The following is a 23,865-nucleotide window of genomic DNA, read 5'->3' on the forward strand; positions in this document are numbered from 1 at the left end:
TCTCTACCATTCTACCTTGAGCAACTTGCAATGCCTTGGCCACACACCTCTATTGACACATCAGTGAACTCAGTCAGTCTAACCCAAAGTGCGAGGTTCTGAACTGTTTATCATGTGTTGATAGTCACATGGAGTTTGGGCTTAACAATTAGTTTGAGACTTCTCATTCTCTTCCTCAAGCCTAATTGTGCTGAGGAACTGAATGCCCTCTGCCCTTAACCCTTCTGATCCAAACTTTACCCATGAGTTCTTTGAACTTTTGGCTTTTATCATAGGAATCTTGATCAGTCTATTGGTGATCATACAGCTGTGCTATGGACACCAATCAATTGTAGCTTGGACAATCAGGCACTATCACGAATTCCAATGTATTTGAACTATCCTCTGAAATGTCACACCAGACCTCCCTCTCCATGACATCCCTGCCTCTGCTCAACAATCCTTCTGAGCCACAGAAGGAACAGACTCCAAAAGCATCTCTGGGAGCTTGGCTCAAGGGCATTCTAGGGAAGAAGAAGAGGAGCAGTGTCAGCAGCAGCACACATACTCTCCATGACCCCCCAACAGCAGTCATCTGAAACCCTGAAAACCCTTGAGCTGCAGGGTTTCAATGACCTAGACCCGACACCCCCATCCTATCCCCCCAGCACAGCATCACAGCAACTAGGACAACAACTCCCAGCCCTAGCACCAGCATTGGGCACCATGCTAGAGACTCCCTGGATGCCTCACAGATGGCTCAAGGGACTGGAAGTCCTAGGGGCAGTAGGTCTCAACACACCCTGTCAGTCCAAAACAGAAGTATTGATGGCCAAGATGACCCCTATTGGAATGACAACAGCAATGAGTGCCACTGGTGGTGAGCCACTGCTGCTGAGGCTGACAGGATAGAGTGCCGCCCAGTTAGCAGTAATACTAGCTGAGCAGAAAGCATATGAGTGGTTCCAAGTAGAACACAACCAACCAGCTCTTTCGTCATGGACCCCTCGAGAGAGAACCCAGTATGATGTGCCCAAGATCTTCCCGAGTACAGGCAGGACCAGGCATGTATCGACAATGAGATTACGAGGGAGAACATCCTCTTCGGGAGGTATCTCCAGGCATGAGCAGCAGAGGAGCGCAGAAGAGGTGAGGAAGGTAGCAGGACCACAAACTATGTTGGAACCACCACCCCCGACTTGCCCTTCAGGGAACCTACCACTCCTATCACTGAGTCCAATCCCTGGGCAGACTACCAAGAAGAGACCCAGCTCTATCTCGATGACAACCGCCCATTATCTTATGGGACCGATACCATTGCAGAGATGGAGGACATCTCAGTCTGAGGAGATGGAATCTCAGCTGAGAGAGGCACCATTGGGGGAGACAATGAGGGTATCGACCCCACTGGCCATCTCAAGAAGTTCCTCGATGGGGCTTTTGCAGCCCTTTTCCTCAACCCAAAGTTTTACAGAAACTTCCATCAGTATCACAGAGCAATGGCATCAGGAGCAGCAACAAGCATTGAGGAGTCACCAGAGCAGCCCAAACAACAGCCTGCTCCTCACCCTGGACCTAATGATGCTGGATCCAGTATGCAACTCCAGTCCGACCAAGCCAATAATCTATAACCTGCCTGGCAGTTCCCTCCTCGAGGGTGAGAAGGCAACCAATGCAGATGATGAGGCTGAGGAGATGGACCCCAGCCGAGAGGGCAGGGATCTGCTCTCTAGCTGGAAAGAAAAATTCAAACTGCTGACAGAAGAGGAATTACAATGGGAGGCATATAAGGCACAAGAGGAGGAGTTTATTCGGTTGTACCAAGAGCAGGTAACTGAATTATGGAAGGACAATCTCTGGCTAAGATCATCCCTAGGACAAAGGTATACTTTCGCTGATTTCATTGAAAAAGAGGAGATTTTACAGTATGCGGCCACTGAGCAGGCCATTTCTAACTTTAATCAAAGATATTTGCATTACCAGATGGGACCACTGCCACCATACAAGCCAAAATATGGCAGAAGAATAGCACTAAGAATGTGGATGCTGAGTGTAATGCCATCCAAAATGACAGACACAGCATCATCAATCTGAACAGCATCTTCCCAATACTCATTCACCACATTGGCCATTTGCAGCATGGCATCCCGGCTCACTAGGAGCTGACCACAGGCAGACTGGCAACATCCCAGCTTATAGAGGCTGCTGCCTTTCCCATGACCATTTGCTGAACAGCCATCTCCAGACGAAGCCAAGAGTAGTGGGAAAACTGCACCTGAACCACCTCCCTCAACCAAAGATGACCCTGAAGCACTTGCCCAAGGCTGGACCATCAGGAATGGGAGGATCATGCAAAAAGAGGCCCCAAAACTAGGAAGTCCCATTGCCGATGATGGATCCCTCCACTCATTCTCAGGGCCTCCAAGTGGATGAGCACAACCACCCCATAGTGAACTTCTAAACCTGATGCCCACCCTTGATGCTAATGCTCAGATCCTCCAAGTAAAACCAATCCTCTGCACCAAACCCTGCTCCTTCCAAGAGGTATCCAATGACATCAACTGCTTCCTGGTTGACTGTGACCAATATTTCCAGGTGTTTGCCTCATATTTTCTCACTGACATGTACAAAATGACTTTTGCTGTCACCCACATGGTGGACAAGGCCAAAATGTGGTGGGTTCTGATTGCCCCCACATTCTGGTCCACCATCAGGGACCATCACTGATACCCTGCATGGCCAGTCTTCAAACAGATGATCAGGGATAAATTCATGGACCCTGCTGTACAAAAAGTCTATAAACAGAAGATGAAGGAGTTCAAGATGGCTGAGAAACTGACCACTGAATACTTCGATGAATTAGAGCAGCTTGGCACACTCGCAGGGGTCTGGGAGGACATCACTGATACCAGATGAATGGTTGAATACATGAAAATGAGATTACCATTCCATTACCTCATAACTATTTCAGATATCAGCCAGGACATTCCTATCAGCTATAATAAATGGAAGGGCCAAATCATTACCATGTATAAGGAGTGGCAACAACAGAAGGCAGAAGCAACTACCTTGGCATATGGCCATCAAAGTCAGAGACAGGGCCTGAAACCCTTCACCCCCAGTGCAACTGCGTCCACCAAGCCTGGCAGCTTGACCCCAACTTCTTATGGCATGAAGCAAACTGGTACAGGCACCATGTTTACTGGAATGGGTCAGCCAATGGATGTGGATCACCTCAAGAAGAGGGGGAAGTGTTTCAATTGTGGCCAGAAGGGCCACATGGTATGAAACTGTCCTCAGAAGAAGAACAAACACACTCAAGAAGATATTCAGGTGTAGATTGCCAAGCTAATGAAGGAAGATGAAGACCTCAGGCCAGATGACAAGCCTGAGAAGGGAAAAGGTGAGGCCAAGCAGTGAGCGATTCTGCTGACTCGGCCAAAGAAACAGATAGTGGGTCACAAACTGCTGGACAGGCTGACATTTTACTCTCTGTAGTACCATCCTCTATGTTTAAATTATGTGTGCATTTGAATATACCCAACCCTATTATCCACCATTCAGAATCACCTAAGGAACCAACTCCTACAACTCAAGTGCCAACGAAGAGCCAAACAGAGGCAGAGAGCCCCAAAGGTGCATCATCATCAACAATTTCTCAAGCTAACAAAGTAAAACAGACTCAACTGCCTCCAGGCCAAACAGGGGCAGAGAGTCCCATGATGTGGCTCAAGCCATTTGATACCAAATGGACTTGGCAAGCCATCAAGGATGCCAAGAATGAAGCAGCAGCAAAGGCAGTACTCAAGAACTGGGTACATAAGACCCAAGCCGAAGAAGTGATCAATGAAATGATCACTGGGATAAAGACCACAGAACAATGTTGGGTCTTGGAATGGCTTGATGAACTACATGGACCACGAAAATTCATCCAATGAGCTAAATCCCCAGGAAAGGATTTACTAACCAAAGCACAGATCAAGACATTAACATCCCGATCAACCCATGCAGTCACTGCTTTGATTGACAGCAGCTGCATGGGAAGTAGCATCAACTGGGCTTTCATCAACAAGCATCAGTTGCCCACTCAGGCAACAGCAGCACCTATCCCAGTCTACAATGCAGATGAGACAAAAAACCAAGCCAGATCGATTACTGAATACATAGAGCTTAGACTCACTATCGGTGATCATTCAGAACAGATTGATTTAGCAGTAACTGATCTAGAGACAAAGAAAATATTCCTTGGTCATGATTGGCTGATCAGACACAACCCACTGATCAATTGGAAGACTGGACACATCATTTTTGCTCGATGTTAATGCCAGAAGATTCCATTCGAACTACCAGATGAAGATCCCAAGGATCGATGGGATGAAGAAATGGAAGATGGTGAAACTATTCTCACCATCAATCTACAAAGGGCCATTAGCATTTGGGCAGTACATCATGCTAACAACCTAGTGGCAAAGGCCAATGCTGGAAAAGGGGAGAGGACATTTGAAGAAATGGTATCTGAGTGGGCATGTGACTATTGGAATTTATTCGAAAAGGAAAGTTTCGATGAACTACCCGATGTGAAACCCTGGGACCATGCCATTGAACTAACCCCTAATGCTAATGCCAACCTGGATTGCAAGTGTTATCCACTAGGCAACAATGAGCAACAAGAGCTAGACAAGTTTCTCGAAGAAAACTTATCTAGTGGAAGGATCCAGCCATCAAAGTCACTGATGGCATCCCCCTTCTTTTTTGTCAAAAAGAAGGATGGGAAGCTCTGACCAGTACAAGATTATTGGAAGCTCAATAAAATGATGATCAAAAACTGCTATCCACTTTCATTGATCGCAGAACTGATGGACAAACTCCAGGGTGCTAAATATTACACCAAACTGGACATTCGGTGGGGATACAACAATGTATGTATCAAGGAAGGCAACGAATGGAAGGCTGCTTTTCAAACTAACTGAAGGTTGTTCAAACTGATGGTTATATTCTTCGGACTAACTAACTCACTGGCCACCTTCCAATGGATAATGAATGACATCTTCAAAGATCTCATTGCTACAGGAAAGGTGATGATCTACCTGGATGACATTCTCATCATGTCCAAAACCAAGGAGGAACACTGAAAAATAGTATGACAAGTGCTATCACTCATGAGGAAGCACTGACTCTTCCTCAAGACCAAGAAATGCAAATTTGAGGTATTGGAAACAGAATACCTCAGAGTCATTATCAGCAAAGAGAGCATCAGAATGGACCCTATCAAGGTCACAAGAGTAACTGAATGGCTGGAACCAACAAAAAAGAAGGAATTACAATCATTCCTTGGATTCACCAACTTCTACTGGTGATTTATCTGAGATTACAGCAAAATCATCTGACCAATGATGCAATTAACCAGAAATTCCCCATGGAGCTGAGGAATTTCCCAATGGGCAGCATTTGATGACCTTAAACGCCAATTAGCTGAGGATGTCATCCTGGCAATATCCAGCCAGGACAGGAGATTCAGAATAGAAGCTGACTCCAGTGAAGGCACGATTGGAGCTGTACTTTCACAAGAACAAGATGGCAAGTGATGACCTGTCACCTTTATGTCAAAAGCCCTCACAGTAACTGAGCGCAACTACGAAATCTATGACAAGGAACTCCTAGCTATAATGCTTGCCCTTGCCGAATGGTGGCATTACCTCATTGGAGCCAATCAGACATTTGAAATCTGGACCGATCATCAAAACCTACAATATTTCCAACAGCCCCAAAAGCTTAATCGCAGACAAGCCAGATGGGTTACAGAACTATCCAAATATGACTACACACTGCATCACAAGGCTGGGACAGCAAACAAGAAGGCTGATTTGCTCAGCCACAGGGCGGACCACAACCAGGGAGGAGACAACAACAAGGAGGTCATATTACTATGGCTGGAACACTTTTGAGCAATGATCATGCCAACAGAAGAAGAGATGCACAAATGCATCAAAAGTGTCACTCGGGACCCCCACAAGTGAGATCAGAGAATCATCCCATTGCTAAACCATGAGCAAGGGCTAAAAAAGGAAGGGGGACTGATCTGCTACAATGGACGAATCTATATCTCAAGGGATCAAAGACTGTGGGGTGACATTATAGCCACCTGTCATGATCATGTGACTGCTGGACATCCAGGGATTGCTAAAACAAAGGAATTAGTCTTAAGGGAATATTGGTGGCCCAAAATGGACCATGATATCATCCAATATGTCAAGGCTTATGAGACTTGCCAAAGGGGCAAATCCTCAATGAAACCCCAGGCAGCACCACTCCACCCAAATGAGGTCTCTTTGTCACCATGGACCCATATCTCAGTGGATATGATAACTGGACTACCCAAAAGTGATGGCTATGATGCCATCATTATCATAGTCAATCACTTCTTGAAGGCAATCATTCTGATCACCTGCTCCACAGAGTTGACATCTGAGTGATGGGCAAAGATACTATGAGATGAGGTTTATGCAAAGTATGGCATGCCTCAGGTAGTGATTTCAGACAGAGGACCACAATTCGTCTCCAAATTCTTGGACAATTTGTACTGACTCCTCAATATCAAGAGAAATGTCTCTACAGCATACTACCCACAGACAGACGGCCAAACAGAATGGGCCAACCAAGAAATTGAAAAGTACCTTAGACTTTTCATCAGCTACCGGCAAGATGATTGGACAGAATGGCTAGCATTGGCAGCATTCCAACACAACAGACTTCATGCAGCAACAGGTAAAACACCATTCTTCATGAACTACGGACAGAACCCACCAGTTGTGCAAACAGGACAGGTTCACACAACCACACCAGCATCAAAGGACTTTGCAACAACAATGGCAAAAATCCATGAGGAGACCAAAATTGCTCTTGAGAAGGCCACTTCAATAATAAAGAAACAATATGATAAACACCGATGAGCCACATATGAATATTCAACCAACAACAGAGTTTGGTTGGATACTACAAACCTTCATCTACCAAGGCCAAAACAGAAACTGGCAGATAAACAGACAGGCCCATTCAAAATTATTACCAAAATCAGCAAATCCATGTACAAACTGCAACTGTCAATAACATGGAAAATTTATAACATCTTCAATGAGACACTTTTGACACCATATGTGGCACCAGCCTTTCCAAACCAAGAAAAACCACCTCCACCACCACCAGAACTCATTGATGATAAAGAACACTATGAAATCAATGAAGTTCTAAACCACAAAACCCAAAAAGTTAAAGCATGAGAGGGAGGCATGAAAACAACTGTTGACTACCTAGTCAGCTGGAAAGGATATGGACCAGAATCAAACCAATGGGTCAATGAGAAACACATGAATGCAGAGGACATGATTCGGGACTATGAACACAAAATCAACAGATTGGACACAAAGGGGGTCATGTTCAACATTATATCTGCAAAAACAGATGTGGTGACAACAGAAATGGAGATGATATCTAGCCAGATACACATCAACCAACCTGCCGACAGCAGAGGACATGTTACAGAGAACAATGAAGATGATCCTGCAATGGACAAGCCAGAAATGGTGGGAACATACAGCAAAGAGCAATGTACCACCCCTTCAACTCATTTGAAGCCTGCCATGGAAGTGACAAGAGGTCCAGCAGATCACCCACCTCCTTCTGGCAGGAAAGACTTCCCTAACTTAACCATCGGGACAATGGTCTTAAGGAGGAGGTAATGTTACAATTTTTCCTATTTTCTTTTCTTTTTCCTTGGAAATGACCCCTATCTCTGCTTAGTCAGGGTGCTTAGGCTAGCACTTAGGACCATGGGAATGCTTAGCTCAGCAACCCAGTCAGTCACTCTCCTATCATGTTGCTGTGTGCTGTGAAGGGAGAGACAATGTCCCTTTTGTCCTCCAACTGCAGTGCAGCAGTAACAGCACAACCACAAGACAACAGCTTTTGTGGAGAGCCTGGCAACAGCAGGGGTAACAGCTCTATGACAGACAATATCTTTTGTGAATAGTTATTAATAGCCAAATAACAGAACAGTATTTAAGTAGTTTAGTTCTTGCTGTAATACTCCAGTCTCAAACTAAAGTTTATTCTCTACCATTCTACCTTGAGCAACTTGCAATGCCTTGGCCACACACCTCTATTGACACATCAGTGAACTCAGTCAGTCTAACCCAAAGTGCGAGATTCTGAACTGTTTATCACATGTTGATAGTCACATGGAGTTTGGGCTTAACACTTTGCTACCTTGAGGTTGACCATGCCTATGCTATATACCACAATAAAAGAACTTCTGCTGTCTCAAACAACTTTGGGAGAAATAAGATTGAGCATCAAGAATTCTGAATGATCAGAAGTGATGTGAGTAGTCACTGCAGTGTCCAGAAAGTATGAATATTCTTCTATTGATATACTGATGCAAGATTTTTGGCTCAGTGGCATAGTGATCATAGCAGCTAAGTTCAAGTCTCTTCTCCTCTCATTCCAGTCTATAGTTGCTTTGATTTCATTTTCAAAGACAAGCCATTCTTCATATTCAATGGCTTCAGATTCTGAGAGTGGGAAGAGTGAGTCAAGAAATCCTGGAGTGATGATGTCTGATGCAAGTGTGGTGAACTCTTTCTTCTTTAGATTGAGTTCTGGCAATGTTACAGGAGTCACTGATCCTGAGATAGAATTGAAAAGGTATACTTTTTCAGATCCATCTTTAATAACTGACAGTGTTGGCTTCTTTCCTTTATCTCCTCCTCACTTTGCCTCATGATTATGATGTTTTGCTGCCTTAGATTTCTCAATTGACTTTTCTTCCATGTCTCTCTCTTCTGAGATGCAGTATGAAATTGTATGTCCCATTGGTGAAAGGACATTTCAGGTTTATGCAGGAATTTAGAAATAAAGTTCCTTTTGGCTTCACAGAAATTGAAGCTCTGTTCATCATTGTGGCTAGAGCAATGTCACAGACCTTGGAATTGTCCATATCAAAGAGTTGTTGCTGAGTATCAAGGTTATATCAGATGGAAGACAAAGTTACAGGGACATCCTTAGTGGAACAGTTGATGAATTGAGCAATAGAAGTTCAGACAGAGGCAAGCTCCCCAGAAAGAGTGTTCAGCATGAGGATGCATAGGAATAAGTTGGGCATGGGGAATTCTATGTTCCATATGTGAGTATTGATCTCAGTCAGCTTTGATATCATAACAGAGAGCTACTCAGAGTGTAAATAGCATATATTCAATGCTTTCTGAATTAAGTTTATCTGGATGATTGATCCTTCCTGTTCATGATGCTCCTTTAGTGCTTTCCATGCATTTTTTGCTGACTGATGCTTGCTCAGAAAATCCTTTTCAGCTTTAACAGCCTTCAGCTTCATGAAAGAAAGTATAGCACAGTCATTCATCTGCCAGTTCTGATAGGCTTGTGGCTCATTAGACCTATCTGAGCAAAGAAGAGTGTTATTGATGTGGCTGTTGATGCTGCCAGACATAGTGAGGCAGCCTAGAAATGTGTTGCTCCATTTATGCCAATTGTTGACTTTTTTGTCAAAATTACTGCAATCAAAGAGGTTCATTTGAATGCTGACAACAGTGATAGATAGTTTAGTTGCATTAGTGATAAGAGCAGTTTGATTTGAAGTGGGAGAAGAGCTTATAGTTGGTGGTGTAGTAGGGGGGTTGATCATAGTGGCTTAATGGCTCAGTGGCTTGCAAGTCCAACAATGAAAGAGAAAATCCATGAATGATATTCAGAAGAATGTCAAAAATAGATAGGCACTTGTTGTAGTATTGGATCATTACTCTCAGCTTCAGAGCTCAAGAAATACACCTATAACCTGTAAGAATCTGAACCTAAACAAAGTTTACTCAGTCTTGACATGTTGTAGTGCAAACAGACTGAGAGAAAGAGAGGTGCATTGATTGATGCACTTTAAATAGGCCAGTAAACAAAGATACCACTTGGGCTCTCAGTGAATCCTAAAACAATTGCACACCAACAAATACCATATTGTAAAGATAGTATACAAGTTTCTGACCCCCCAGTGTTGCAATATAAAAGCATAAAGGCCTTATGCTCCAGCTCCTGGGATTAGTTTGTAACTTCAGATGAGAGAATAGACCTTTTATTGAGATCATTAAGAGTGATTTGAGAACTGTGGAAGACATCAAAAGATTCTGCAGGATTTCAGTCTGAGTTAATAAATAGTTTTGAATTGTGCTTTAGTCTGAAAATAAGAGAGTAGTGTCTGAAGGGCACTCTTTTGAGTTTTTGAGACATTTGTGACATGAGGCACTACAGTCAGCAGAGGTTCAAACCCTTTGGCTTGATTAGTGCTCACTTTTTGGTTATTTCTGCAGATTGTCAGAGGTTTGAACCCTTTAAGTCTGTGGACAGGGTTTTATTGTGTTTTTGTGTCTTTGGATCATATAGATTTGAACTCTATGAATCTATAATCAGTTTGTAAACTTGTGCATAGAGATTCAAACCCTTTGGTGCTTGTGGATGTGTTTGTGAAGTGTTTCTGCTTAGAGCACAAAGCTTTAAATCATATATTGTGTTTGTTAGAGTTTTGGAGTTTTATCTGAGCAGTGCTTAGGACTTTTTGAGGATTTTGTGGAAGTGTTTTGAAGTTTTAGATTGTGGTACAGTAACCTTACCTTGAGGCCCAGCAACATTCATTGCCTCTCTTGTTTAAACAAAAAGCTTTGAGACTTAGAGAGATCTCAGATATATATACATGCACTATTGTGATTTGCATACAGTGGATCATTGAGAATACAATTATATTGCTATTACTACTCTTTTCACATTATAATCCCTCAACAAACTAAGAGTGTTGTGTGTATGTTGGTGTGAGTGTGATCAGTGAATAGTTCTCTGCCATATCAGTTTCTACCTTGCACATGCAATCTACCTCTTCACCATGTTGTGGTAGATTAGTTACTGATATTTCTTTAAACTCTCCTGTCAAGCATCAGACCAACAATGAGTTCACTTTGTTCAAGGTCCTGACAACAGAGCTTCAAAAGGATAGATCAGAAGAAATAGAGGGTCACTAGATTGGGCCTATGCCCATTGAACTTTTTCTCAATGACTTTTTGGGAGTACCTGGTGACCAATTTATATTTCAGGTGCACCTTCCAATTGATCCAATCATCTGCACAGTATACCAGTGAGAGGGAGTACATAAAAGCCATCATGAGTTTTCTGAATTGTAGTTCTTGTTCATTGTTTTGACAATGCTCTACAGAACACTGCAATTCAAACTGCAGCTTCAGAGCTTATAGCCAACTTCCAATTTGTTCTTGGAAATGAGCACAAGATGCCAGCTCAACCACTAAAGCTTGTGGATTCCTGTGGATGAAGATATACTTTGCTTGTTATCTTGCCCAATGAACACTCAGTGCCATGAAAGCCTGTATTCTATCATTGATTAGATGCTGCACAATGTCCAATATGTATAATATCCAGATGTTCTCTGACACAGCTTGATAGAGACCACTGATTATAATGTGGTCTCTAGATAGTTCAATTCAAGATCTGTGAACAATTAATTGCTGAAAGCCTATTCAGATTGTTGTTGAATGTCTATGAGAACAAAGGTCATACACAGATCACAAGATGTTGCAAATGACTTGTTTAATGAGCTGCTTCAGATAGCTCACAAGAGTTAAGTATATATTATCCAGTGTCATAAGATATCAAAAATACTGCTAGTGGAGTGATAGTGCTGTGGCATGACAGGAGCTTTACAGCTTTAGCACCTCAGGATAATTTCACCTGCATCATTTCTTGATCCATAGAGATAAGGGGGACTGATATGACAGGATTTCACTCCTTCTGTCTGAAACTGACTGGATCCCTGTGAGAATGTCACCTGTGTGGCAGAAATGTCCTCGTATTGCCTAGTGTACACATCGACTTGGGGCATGCAGACTTCTCTAGGTAAACAGCATTTGTGGACAATACATTAGTACTTTTGTCATCAGCTTGGTGTAGTTTACTGTGATTGACAGACCAACAAACACCTGTGTCATAGATCTGATCCCATGGCCACCATGTGAGTCATCCATTGATTGGGCAGATCTGGTCATAGATATATGGACCTAAAAAGCATCATGGTCTACTCAGATGTGCTCATATGCCAAGCAGCCAGGGCACTGCATGGAGATGTGAATGATGGGAAAAAAAACAAAACATTTGCAGTCACAAAGGGGATAGAGAGCAAGTAAACTTTGGATAAATAGCATTTATTCTGTTTTTGCAATGTGGAGAGAAAGCAAGGGGAAAAGATCCAAAGCAATAAAGATTTTTGGAGCAATGAATGAGTCTATTCTAGTAGCTTGCAATTGCATAGAACAAGGTCTACCATTTCTCCCACTCTACCGCCCTCTGCTGAATACTGATATAATCAGACAATACTGCCACCAGACAACTGTGTCGCATTTTGACGACAGAATCCATAAGTTGCAACATTGTCGGCCTTTGTTCCAGATTCAACAACCGCATTTGAGCAATCATCGTGAGGAGGAAGATTGCCATTCACAAAGTTGCCTTCAGGAATGATCTGTTCACCTGCAATTTATGTTCAGCATTACCGACAATGAAGTGGAAACTTGAGCAATTACCTCGTTAACTTTGTCGATGTACTGAGAATGTCATCATGTAAAAGACAGCTGTACAGTGGTAGTACTATGCACCTCATCAAATGCTTGCATCTGAATTGAGATCAGAACAGAAGATCATAGAAAATCAAAATTTGGAATACTAACAATTTGTTCACTCTGGATGGTATTCTAGAGCAAAGATCAGAGTGCTAGGTTGAATACAGAATAGATGTTATGCCAACCTGGGCAAAATACTTTCTGAACATGTCATCAAACAAAAAATCTTCATGTAAGGCCTTGAGATGCTACACGGAAGTGTATCAGAACATCACTGCCATGATTTAAAAAGAAGTCTACCTTCTCTATGAAACCTTTGACTTCCCTATCCATGTCAGCATTAAGCATCTGACCTAGATACCACATATCTGCCTTAAAGGGACAATAGGGTTCATTGACAAGCATTTCCAGAGCATATTCTCTAGCATATTCTCCAGCCCTACCCACATATTCATTAGATAGGCCAGTGAGTTTCCTGCTCGAAGGGTCTGAGTCTTCATCGAAACAAACTGCGGTCTTGAAATCATTGATATAGTATCAAATAGAAAAGTGAGACTAAAATAGCCCAGAGATATTAGGTTCCAAAGTCCCATCGGGTTGCTTTCGAGCTCCTGTGGTATCATAAGTGAAATATAGACCACCAATGGCATAGCATGTATGAGATGTGCAATCAAGTTGTCATGACAGAACTTGATGCCCTGGAAAAAAAGAGCAGGGGGTGGGTTCACTTATACTGTGGAGTGCCTTGATAGATATCGCACCTTGAATACCTGCATCAAATAATCCAGTATCTTGGCTATGTTGTAGAACCATGGCATGTATGTGGCACTGAAGAAAAGCAGAGGGAAAATGATGAATCTAAGTCTATTGAATTCAAGCTCATTCAAAAAAGGAAGAGTATAATTGTCTCCTCAAAAAGCAGACTGTCCTGTGGAGAGCTGCTGGAGGGCTTTGTAATGCTCATCTCCTGTAGTGTTGCCATCGATACTGATGAGGTGAATGAGAATGTCCTGATTATGAATGGTGCATGCCAGACAGTGGATGTTATTCTGAATACTCTGTAATAAGCAGACTGAACTGTGAAAATACAAAAACTGAAACATACAAGTTGGCCAAAGTCTGGTTTGTAAATGATAATACCAGGCTCGCATTGATAATGAGTCAAGAAGGTGAAACCATCAGGGTGATGAGGTTCATCATTGGATAGAGTTAGCATTAGATGATGGTGGTCCAAGTCTCCTCAGCCCCATTCATACAGAGTTACCCACAATGTGTAACTATGTTCCTGAAAGAATTTTTAAAGTGGCTCAGGTTTCCAGAGGTCATATGGTTGACTACCCTCCAGCTTCCAGCATCTGTCATACCATTCTTGTATTGTCTTAGGCCATACAAAATGTGTCATAGATCGCTCACATGGAAGGTGGTCAATAAAGAGGGTCACTAATGAACTTTGGCACACCTTTAAAAGATTAAAACTCTATCTTATTAAGATTGGGGGGTTAGTACAAATTCTTTGATTGACAAATGAAACAACCTCATGTGATAGGTGCTGTGGGGTGGAACTTCTGGACTGGAACTGCTCTCCTGAGCCATAACCAGATGTTCGGCCCATTTTCTATTAGATTGAAGTCTCTCAATTTCACTAGGAGCTGGAACTTGAAGTGTTCAGCTGTGGGTTCCTAGAAGCTGCAGAGTGGATGCTATCTGGAGTCCTACCAAACATGCTGTTTTGCAATTGTCTCAATTCTGCTTGATGCTGTGACTCATAGACTTGGGTATCTTCACATGACATGGCTGCTATTCAGACTGTAAATGTGCCTAAATGAACCTGTTTCTCGATGAGAGCCTTGTTAGATTAGCAATAGGTCTTTAGTTCAGTTGAAGAACCTGAAATTAGTCAAGCACTTCGGATTCTGATTGTCTGATGACCCTGGCCACTTATCACTTGAGCCTTGAAGCTTGAAGGATACAGTAGGCACCTGTTCAGGTGGTGTTTCATTTAGAAACCTCTCTCATTATCTCTGCAATATATCTATTTAAAAAATGCAGCTATTTGGACACTTTTCAAGGCATATATGTGGCCCAGGACCATATAAATGTCACTATGGTGGGACATCTTATTACTCCCCATCAGTGTCTTTGTTCAAAAAGACTTCTCCCTCATTCTTGCAAATTGTCGGCATACTATGGTTGGCTTCATCTATATCCATCCCAATGGCTGGCATGTTGGGGAAAGGATAAACCATATGATACAGACAGTCAGTTTTATCATCTCTTGGATACCCTCTCTCAGTGTTTGATCAATCTATTTGACCAGCCTCTAGATATATGGCATCATGCATTATGTCCTACAGTTTAGTAATGGTGTGATAGTTCAGTGCTCTGCCACCACTTGTAGAGAGGTGTAAGTACCAATGTTATGATCAAACGAAGTGGACTTGGGCTTACGGTGTGCTTATAGGCCTGTAGAGACACTTCTGACCCTTCCTCCAAACTAGATGTCTCACAAGTCACAGAATCAGACACACCAACATTGCTTGTACCTTTCTATTGCTCAAGTCTCTTGCTTTCCTATGCAGCCCTACTTAGTTGTTCTTACCAAATGACAATCTCACCCCACTCATACTAAGTATCCTTGCTCATGTACTGTTTAAGTTAATCAAAATGTCATGGATGCACCAGGATCCTACATTAGTAGCTCAAGCTGTGCAATGTTGCAGGCATCCTGCATGTCGTTGACTTGGTAATTACCCTGGAGGAGATATGCAGCACAATAGCAGACATAGAAAGTTGCTCATGAAACAAACTATTTGCAACATCTTGTGGTCCATTGACATGCCCTCTCCATGTTCAGGCATGTAAAATTGCGAAAATTGCGAATACATGGACTGCATTCCAGTCCAGTAAGCATGTAACAGAAAATAGGACTAGAGTGCACAGAAACCTAGCTATCATAATGCTAAACTGAAGTAACAATAAGCAGAGTGCATGGCCTAGTAACAGACTAATACCAGAGGGGTTAGGCTGCATGTGAGGTCCCAGCACTTGGCCCTAAATGTGCCAATACTATTACAAGAGGACATGCTAAAAATAAAAAGACTACAATCAAAATATGATCGGCAATTCTGATCACATTGATCAAAGATGCACAGCCATTGATGCACTGATAGGACATGCTTTAGAACAGAGAACTGAGACCCAAAGAAAGATATCTGAGTAAATGGGTATTGAATGGAGAAATAGAATGATGACAACAAAGTAATAAGTAGAGGAATATTACTCCAGGAATGAATAGCATGCATACTTATGGTGCCTTAGCACACATAACACAGCAAGAGACTCTGCATCATACTGAGAAATGGCACCTTTAGTGAGTCAGATAGAATGACTGGCTGGATACAGGGAAGCAGGACATAGCTATTGTGGCTGACTTCTGGCATGAGAGATAACCCTGGGGATCTGGAACAGTTTACTGCTGTCAGAGATGTCACTGGAGAAATAGGAAAGCAAGCAGACCTGATGAGGCCAGCTAGCCAATGTCAGCTAGTGAAGGAACAGCAGGCACAGCCCTCACCCAGAAGAGAATAAACATGGTGACTGCAATATGTGTGTGAATAATACTCATGGAATCTGGCATGGAGTCCCACACTTTGAGGATACTATAGTAGGATTGTATTAGTAAGTATCATAGTACAGTATTTAAATATGGTATTGTATGAGTAGAGTGGAAGTTTTCCAACCCCCCACAGTTGCAGTGTATTGGGCACAGAAAGCCTTGCACTCTAGCTCCGGGTTTGTGTTAGTAACTCCAGGCAAGAGAATAAACTTATTATTGAATATCATTGAGAGAGCTGTGAGAACTAAGTGGGGCATTGAAGCTCATGAAGAACTTGGGCCCAGTTTGATAAGAGGTTTTGGATTGCACTTTAACCTGAGAATAAGAGAGTGGTGTCTGAAGGGCATCATCTTGAGTTTTTGAGGTATTTGTGATGTGTGACACTACAGGTGGCAGAGGTTCAAACCCTTTGGCTTGATTAGTGTGTGCTTTTGTGTTATTTCCACAGATTGACAGAGGTTCAAACCCTTTGGTCTGTCAGACAGGGTTTTATTGTGTTTGTATCTCTGGATCACATAGGTTTGAATCCTGTGGGTCTACAATTGGTTTGGAAGCTTGTGAACAGAGATCTGTGCTTTTGGTCACTTGTGGATGTGTTTGTGATTGGTTTTTGCTTAGAGCATGAAGCTTTGAGTTGTGTATTGTGTGTGTTAGGGATTTGAGTTGATCTGAGCTGTGCTTGAAACCATTTGAGAGTTTTGAAGGAGTGTTTCGATGTATTGTATTGAACTGCAGTACCCTTTGCCTTGAGGCCCAGCAACACCAGTTGCTACCTCTTGTTTTGATAAAACAAAACATTTTGAGACTTAGAAAGGCTTCAGACAGTTGTAAGCATGCTATTACTGTTCACACACTGTGATCTCATTGAAGAAGACAATTATATTTGTTGATTGCTACTTTTATCACATTATAATCCCCCCATGAACTAAGAGTTTTGTGTGTGTGTTGGTGTGAGTGTGGACAGTGGATAATGCTCTGCTGTATCTGTTTCCACCTTGCATGTGCTCAGATCCTCTTCACTGTATATGACCCTTCTTCTGGTAGACTTTCAATGACAATCTGAGGAGATTCCAGTGACTGTATTGACCATGAACTTTTGATCAAACTATCTGGAGATCAAGCTATATTCCTCAATCTTTGTCTTTGTCAGGCATCTGGATATCATACATAGTATCGGGCATCATGCACCATCTAATGAATGATAGAATACAGGTTTTCACAATGATAATAAGCAAAGTATATCTTTGTCGACAGGAATCCACAAGCTTCACACAAAGAGTGTATCCGAGCATCGGTCTCATTTAAGAGATGAAGAAGTCAGAGTCAAGTCCATTCTAGCTGATGACACAATAAGCTCATTGTTGGCAATTTCATCTATGATATACAGCCAATTTCTACCACTTCTCTCACTCTACCGCCCTCCACTGAATACCAATATAATCAGACAATACCACTGCTGGACAACTGCATTGCATTTCAACAACAGAATCCACAAGTTGCAACATCGTCAGCCTTAGTTCCAGATTTGACGACCACATTTGAGCAATCATCATGAGGAGCAACATTGCCATTTGCAAAGTTGCCTTCAGGAACGATCCATTCACCTGCAATTTATATTCAGCATCTTCGACAATGGAGTGGAAACTCAAGCAATTACCTTGTTGATTTTGCCAATATATTGAAAATATCATCATGTAAAAGATGGCTGTACAGTAGTGGTGCTATGCACCTCATTGAATGCTTGCATCTGAATTGAGATCAGAACAGAAGGTGGTAGAAAATCAAAGTTGGGAATACTAACAATTTGTTCACTTTGGATGCCTTCCTAGAATAGAGCTCAGGGCATCAAGTTGAATACAGAATAGATGTTACACTGACCTGGGCAAAGTACTTTCCAAACACGTCATCAAACAAAAAATCTTCATGTAAGGCCTTGAGATGCTACAAGGAAATGGGGGTCAGAACAGCACAGCCATGATCTAGAAAGGAGTCTACCTTCTCCAAGAACCCTTTGACCTCCCTATCTATGTCAGCATTAAGCATCTGACCTAAATACCACATGTCTGTCTTAAAAGAACAATACGGATCACCAACGAGCATTTCCAGAGCATACTCTCTGGCATATTCTCTGATCCTATCTACTCAGACATTCAGTAGGCCGGTAATTTTCCTGCTTGAAGGATCCAAGTCTTCATCAAAACAAACTGTGGTCTTGAAATCATTGATATAGTATTGAATAGGGAAGTGAGATTGAAATAGCCCAGTGACATCAGTTTCTGTAGTCCCCACAGGTTGCATCTGACATCCTAGGAAGTTGAAAAGAATATTATCACTGTCAAGATCCTAGGGTTTCATCAGTAAAGTACAGACCACCATGGTCAAAGTGCATATGAGGTGTGCAATCAAGTTGTCATGACAGAACTTGATGCCCTGGAAAAAGAAAACAGGATTCAGATAAAGTACAGAATGTCTCAATGGACACCATACCTTGAATATTTGTACCAAATAATCCAGTATCTCATCCATGTTGTAGAACCATGGAATATCCCCAATGGAAAGCAGAGGGAAAATGATGAATCTGAGTCTGTTGAATTCAAGTTCATTCAAGAAAGGAAGGGCATAGTTATCTCCTCAAAAAGCAGTCTGTCCTTTGCAGAGCTGCTGGATGGCTTTATAGTGCTCATCTCCTGTGGTGTTGCCATTGATACTGATTAGATGAATGAGAACATCCTGATTGTGTATAGTGCACATGGCACAGTGGATATTTTTCTAAATGATTGGTAATGAGCAGACTGAACTGAAAAAATACAAAAACTGAAATGTACAAGTTGGCCAAAGTCCAGTTTGTAAATAACAATACCCAGCTCACATTGATAACAAGTCACAAAGGTGAAACCATCAGGTCAGCGAGGTTTGTTGCTTGCTGGAGTAAGTGTTAGATGATGGTGGTCTGAGTCCTCCAAGCCACATTCATACAGAGTTACCCATAAGGTGTAACCATGTTCTTTGAAGAATTTTTGGAGTGGCTCATGCTTCTAGAGGTCGTATGGCCAACTGCCTTCCAGCTTCCAGCATCTTTTGCACCATTTGTGTAATGTCTTAGGCCATTCAAAAGACAGGATGATAGGGTCAGGCACTGTGAGTGGATGAGAAGTATGGACAAGGAAAGAACAAGAATGGGTGGCACAGTCAACACACCACTCCTAATAGATTAGAACTCCTCATGATAATGTTTCCACAGTCATTTCTGGCATGATATAGTAAACATGAGTGCTACAAATGAGGGCAGTCACTATGAAGGACCTATGCAGATAATTATATGAGATATGTGCCTCTAAGCAGTAGTCTATAGGCTTTTGACACTTATGCATTTTTCTTCGGAGACTTTTTAACATTTGAAATTCCACTTCAGGCTCTGAAATTGCTCTATAAAAAGCAAGAAAGAAGTGGAAGAAAAGTGGTGATAGGAGACAAGTTAGAGTTAATGGAGCTGATGGAATCATCTGACCCCAATCCTGTAAGCAGACTCTGACAAGCCAGGAGAATCACCCCTTTCCAAGACATTGTCACTCTCACATCGCATGGCGATGTTAAATAATGGCAGTATGTTATATTGGTATCAACTTGATAAGTACAAATGGTATAGGCCATGAAATACTGCATATCTACTATGCATATTATCAAACATTGAGTGTCTTCTCATGTATTGCAGGAGACATATCTTTTGCATCTAGCACTGATACACCCCATTGTCGATGCTCCTCCTAACAGAAATGTCTGCAGAATGTCACATCTTAGCTCTGTTGTTGCTTCTTAGTTGACGAGAGGAGAGAGGAGGTTAACGATGGTGTTGGTATTGGTAGGAAGCTGAAAGTCTTACTACCACCATCATCTAACTCAGGGACTCTCCCCTCTCTGTGAGGTCCTTGGCAACTGGCTGGTCCCTTCTCACCATTGAACTTTATGAAACTACAAGAAATGTCTCCAGGACACCACAAAGGTCACATGAATTCTGAGGTAAGTAATCTCAGTATTATTCATTAATGTTTAGTGCTGACCTCTGATACAGATCAGCACTACGTAGTGTAACATACTTTTGCTCTATCTGCAGCAAGAAAAAATGGCCAACAATCTATTCACTCCCACCCACTTCTGTGCTCACATCACCTACTTCTCACTGTGGTGGCTGTAGCATATTGTATGGGCTATGGATAATGGACAAGCTGATTCTCAACCTACATTCATGGTTGAAAGAAATGTTGTGGATGTTAGACATTCAGTGTTGGAGAGCTCTCTACTTTCTTAGCGAACTTGAAGGACTATTTGGTCTGGTTTAGCCAGTTCAGAGGCAAAGATATGTCAGAAGGTGTGTCTTTTTTGGTATTTGGGTGCTCTCTGCAGCTCGCCAATGAACTTCTGTAGTTTACTTCATTAGTAATGAGGATATTATAATAACAGACTTACATGAGGATCACAAAATCACTAATATGAAGATTTTTATTTGATACATCATTCAGCACAGGGCACAGAAGCATTGAGCACTATCTGAGGAATTTTTAGTCTCCCCAACATAAACAGATCTCTTGACAGACAAGGACTAGAAAGTGGGAATAGCCTGGCATCATTTTAATATTCTCTAGAGTCTCTGCTCGCTGACCTTCAAATTTGTGACTAAGGTATAATGTCTGCATATCATTTGAAGTATGTGACTGTAGTCCAGCTCAATTGATGAATATTACCACTTTTTCCATTCCATGGCCCTCCTTTTAATACCAATGTATTCGGACAATACCACTGGAGAGTTGCTTTTCTGCAAAGTCGTGATGCAGTCTAAAAGTTCTTGGAGCAATGGTCTTTGTTCAGGTTTCGGTAACCACATTTGTGCAATCATGATGAGTAGAGAATATGCTATCCTTGTGGTCAGTAGGATGGAAGACCCATTACCTGCAATGCATAACATATGTGAATGGAAAAAGAAAAGAAAACACACTCACTTCAGTGCTTTTGTTCATGTACTGTGAAGATCATGTCATTAAGATATGTCACAGTGGGATTGGGATACAACATACCTCATCGAACACTTGCATCTAAGATTCACATTAGTATCAGATGAGAGACTAAGGGTAGGATGCGTATCATCTTTTCTGTTTCTAAGATGTCCTAAGAAGGAGTTTAGCATGTCAAAATCAATATGACATTCTCTGCTTGCCTAGGCAAAGTACATTCCAAATACATCATCAAACGTTGCATCTTCTCAGGCAGCTTTCAGTTGCTGCATGAGAAAATTAAGCATTAATACACTGTTGGTCCAAGACACACTCTTTATCTTCTCCACGAAACCTTTGACTTCTGTATCCATGTCAGCATTAAGCATTTGATCTAAATACCACACATCTGCCTTAAAGGGACAATATGGATCACCAACGAGCATTTCTGGCACATATTGTCTACTATATTCCCTAATCCCACCTACTTGGATGTTGGATAGGCTGGTAATTTTCCTGCTCGCAGGATCTGAGTCTGTGTCAAAACAAACTGTGGTTTCAAAATCATTGATATAGTATTGAATAGGGAAGTGAGATCAAAATGGTCCAGTGACATCAGGGTCCATAGTTCCATTGGGTCTCATTCGAGATATTTGAAAGTTGAAGAGAATATTATCACTATCAAGATCCTGGGGCTTCATGAGTGAAATATAGACCCCTCATGGAATAGCATGTACGAGATGTGCAATCAAGTTGTCATGACAGAACTTGGTGCCCTGGAAAAAGAAAATGGGTTTCATGTAAACTACTGAATATCTCGATGGATGCCATACCTTGAATATTTGTACCAAATAATCCAGTATCTCAGCCATATTGTGGAACCATAGTATGTATCTGCTGAAGGTAAGCAGAGGGAAAACAATGAATCTGAGTCCATTGAATTCGAGCTTGTTCAAGAGAGAAAGCAAGTAATTATCTCCTCGAAATGCGGTCTGTCCTTTGGAGAGGTGCTGGATGGCTTTGTAGTGCTCATCTCCTGAGGAGTCACCCTCAATGCTGACCAGACAAATGAGAACATCCTGATTATACATGGTGCATGCTGCACAGTGGATGTTATTCTGAATACTCTGTCATGAGCAGAAGGAACTAAAAGCAAACACTGTCAAATGCACAAGATGGCTAAAGTTCAGTTTGTGAATGACAATGCCAGGCTTGCATTGATAATGAGTCACAAAGGTGTAACCATCAGGTCAGCAAGGTTTGTCATTTGATGGCATAAGTGTTAGATGGTGGTGGTCCCAGTCTCCCAAGCCATGTTCATACAGAGTTACCCATAATGTGTAACCATATTCCTGAAAGAATTTTTGAAGTGGCTCAGGTTTCCAGAGGTCGTATAGCCAACTGCCCTCTGGCTTCCAGCATCTTTCATGCCATTCTTGTATGGTCTTGGGCCATTTGAAAGATGCTATGACAGGGCCAGGCAGTGTTGTTGGAGGAGATGTACAAGGAACAAACCAGAATGGTTGACACTGTCAATGCACCATGCTCAATAGATTAGAACTCCACATGGTTCAAATCAAGAGATAATGAGCCCACAGTCATTTCTAGCACTACATGAAGATTAGCATTACAAAGGATGGCAGACACAGTCAACTACCTATGATGACAACTCTTTAAGAGCTGTGTATATAATGTGTTAGGGCTGGGCACCATACTGTATATGGTATACGGCCATCAAACCAGGTCTCAGATAGCTATGGAACTATCCATATACCATACCATATTGTCAATTTGAATGCCTTGACGGTGTCCGAGTCAATGCAGGTATCTTATGGCTGTCTATGTCTATCTCTCTCTCATTCAATTACTTTAAGAACCCATCATCATTCTATATCTAACACCCATGTATGTTACACAGCTTAAGAACTACCACCTTTTCCATTCCACTGCTCTCCTTTGAATACCAATACAATCAGATAATGCCATCTGGGAGCCAAGCTTTCACAAGGCCAGGACTGAAATGCTGGGAAGTGGCACTAGAATGAATCAACAATGTGTGAGATGCACACCACCAAATCACTAACACCAAGTCACAATGCAGTTCAAGGGAGGAATGGCAACACCTGGATCCTCAGTATATAGAGAATGTAATGTTGATAGGGTGCAATAGAATGTAATTCAATGATATATATTGTGGTTTACTGGGACAAAGTTGTCTGTGTCACTGAACACAACAAAATCTATCTCAAACAGTCTGCCTGGTGCAGGTTCTGAACTGATACAATATGCCTGGTTGTGACTTATACACAAATACTGGCTGTTCTAAACTGTCTGACACAAACTTTCAGTTGCTTTCTGGAGTTCTTGGACAAAACAAAGTGATCTGGTCACCACAATACTATTCAAGTTGAGTCTATGACTCAAAGCTCTTAACACAACCCTTACTGTTTGCTTGATAGCATTCAGGGGGGGGGAGGGTCAGAAACCTGCTTTTCTCTATACATGACCTGGTATTTATACTTTCTAGCTACCCATGGCTGACTAACATAAACAACTACTGACTAATATGCTTGCTGATGCAGCCTGGGAGGCTAAACTCATTCTCTGACAG

At 42.0% G+C, this 23,865-nt stretch overlaps 3 protein-coding genes across 3 annotated transcripts; all 3 read right to left on the reverse strand.

Annotated features, from left to right (window-relative positions):
* Window positions 1–12,400: 12,400 nt before the first annotated feature.
* BT62DRAFT_921595 (uncharacterized protein) lies at window positions 12,401–13,869 on the reverse strand (the record flags this gene model as incomplete). The annotated part of the gene is made up of 9 exons (XM_043184324.1): window positions 12,401–12,556; window positions 12,618–12,638; window positions 12,690–12,707; window positions 12,762–12,785; window positions 12,839–12,901; window positions 12,954–13,169; window positions 13,415–13,481; window positions 13,578–13,663; window positions 13,759–13,869. 9 exons carry the CDS (start codon window positions 13,867–13,869, stop codon window positions 12,401–12,403), a joined length of 762 nt encoding a protein of 253 aa, XP_043037459.1.
* Window positions 13,870–17,399: 3,530 nt separating this feature from the next.
* Window positions 17,400–18,795, reverse strand: BT62DRAFT_921596 (uncharacterized protein; the record flags this gene model as incomplete). The annotated part of the gene is made up of 10 exons (XM_043184325.1): window positions 17,400–17,460; window positions 17,680–17,873; window positions 17,981–18,016; window positions 18,071–18,094; window positions 18,148–18,210; window positions 18,265–18,317; window positions 18,383–18,407; window positions 18,475–18,612; window positions 18,640–18,699; window positions 18,757–18,795. The coding sequence occupies 10 exons, from the start codon at window positions 18,793–18,795 to the stop codon at window positions 17,400–17,402; spliced, it is 693 nt and encodes a 230-aa protein (XP_043037460.1).
* A 2,394-nt stretch (window positions 18,796–21,189) lies between these two features.
* On the reverse strand, window positions 21,190–22,345 carry BT62DRAFT_921597 (uncharacterized protein; the record flags this gene model as incomplete). Its single annotated transcript, XM_043184326.1, has 6 exons — window positions 21,190–21,213; window positions 21,264–21,284; window positions 21,339–21,356; window positions 21,569–21,716; window positions 21,743–21,789; window positions 22,088–22,345. 6 exons carry the CDS (start codon window positions 22,343–22,345, stop codon window positions 21,190–21,192), a joined length of 516 nt encoding a protein of 171 aa, XP_043037461.1.
* Window positions 22,346–23,865: the final 1,520 nt, after the last annotated feature.

The sequence above is a fragment of the Guyanagaster necrorhizus genome, assembly GCF_019112545.1.
Source record: "Guyanagaster necrorhizus MCA 3950 unplaced genomic scaffold BT62scaffold_20, whole genome shotgun sequence".
NCBI classification, from domain to species: domain Eukaryota; kingdom Fungi; phylum Basidiomycota; class Agaricomycetes; order Agaricales; family Physalacriaceae; genus Guyanagaster; species Guyanagaster necrorhizus.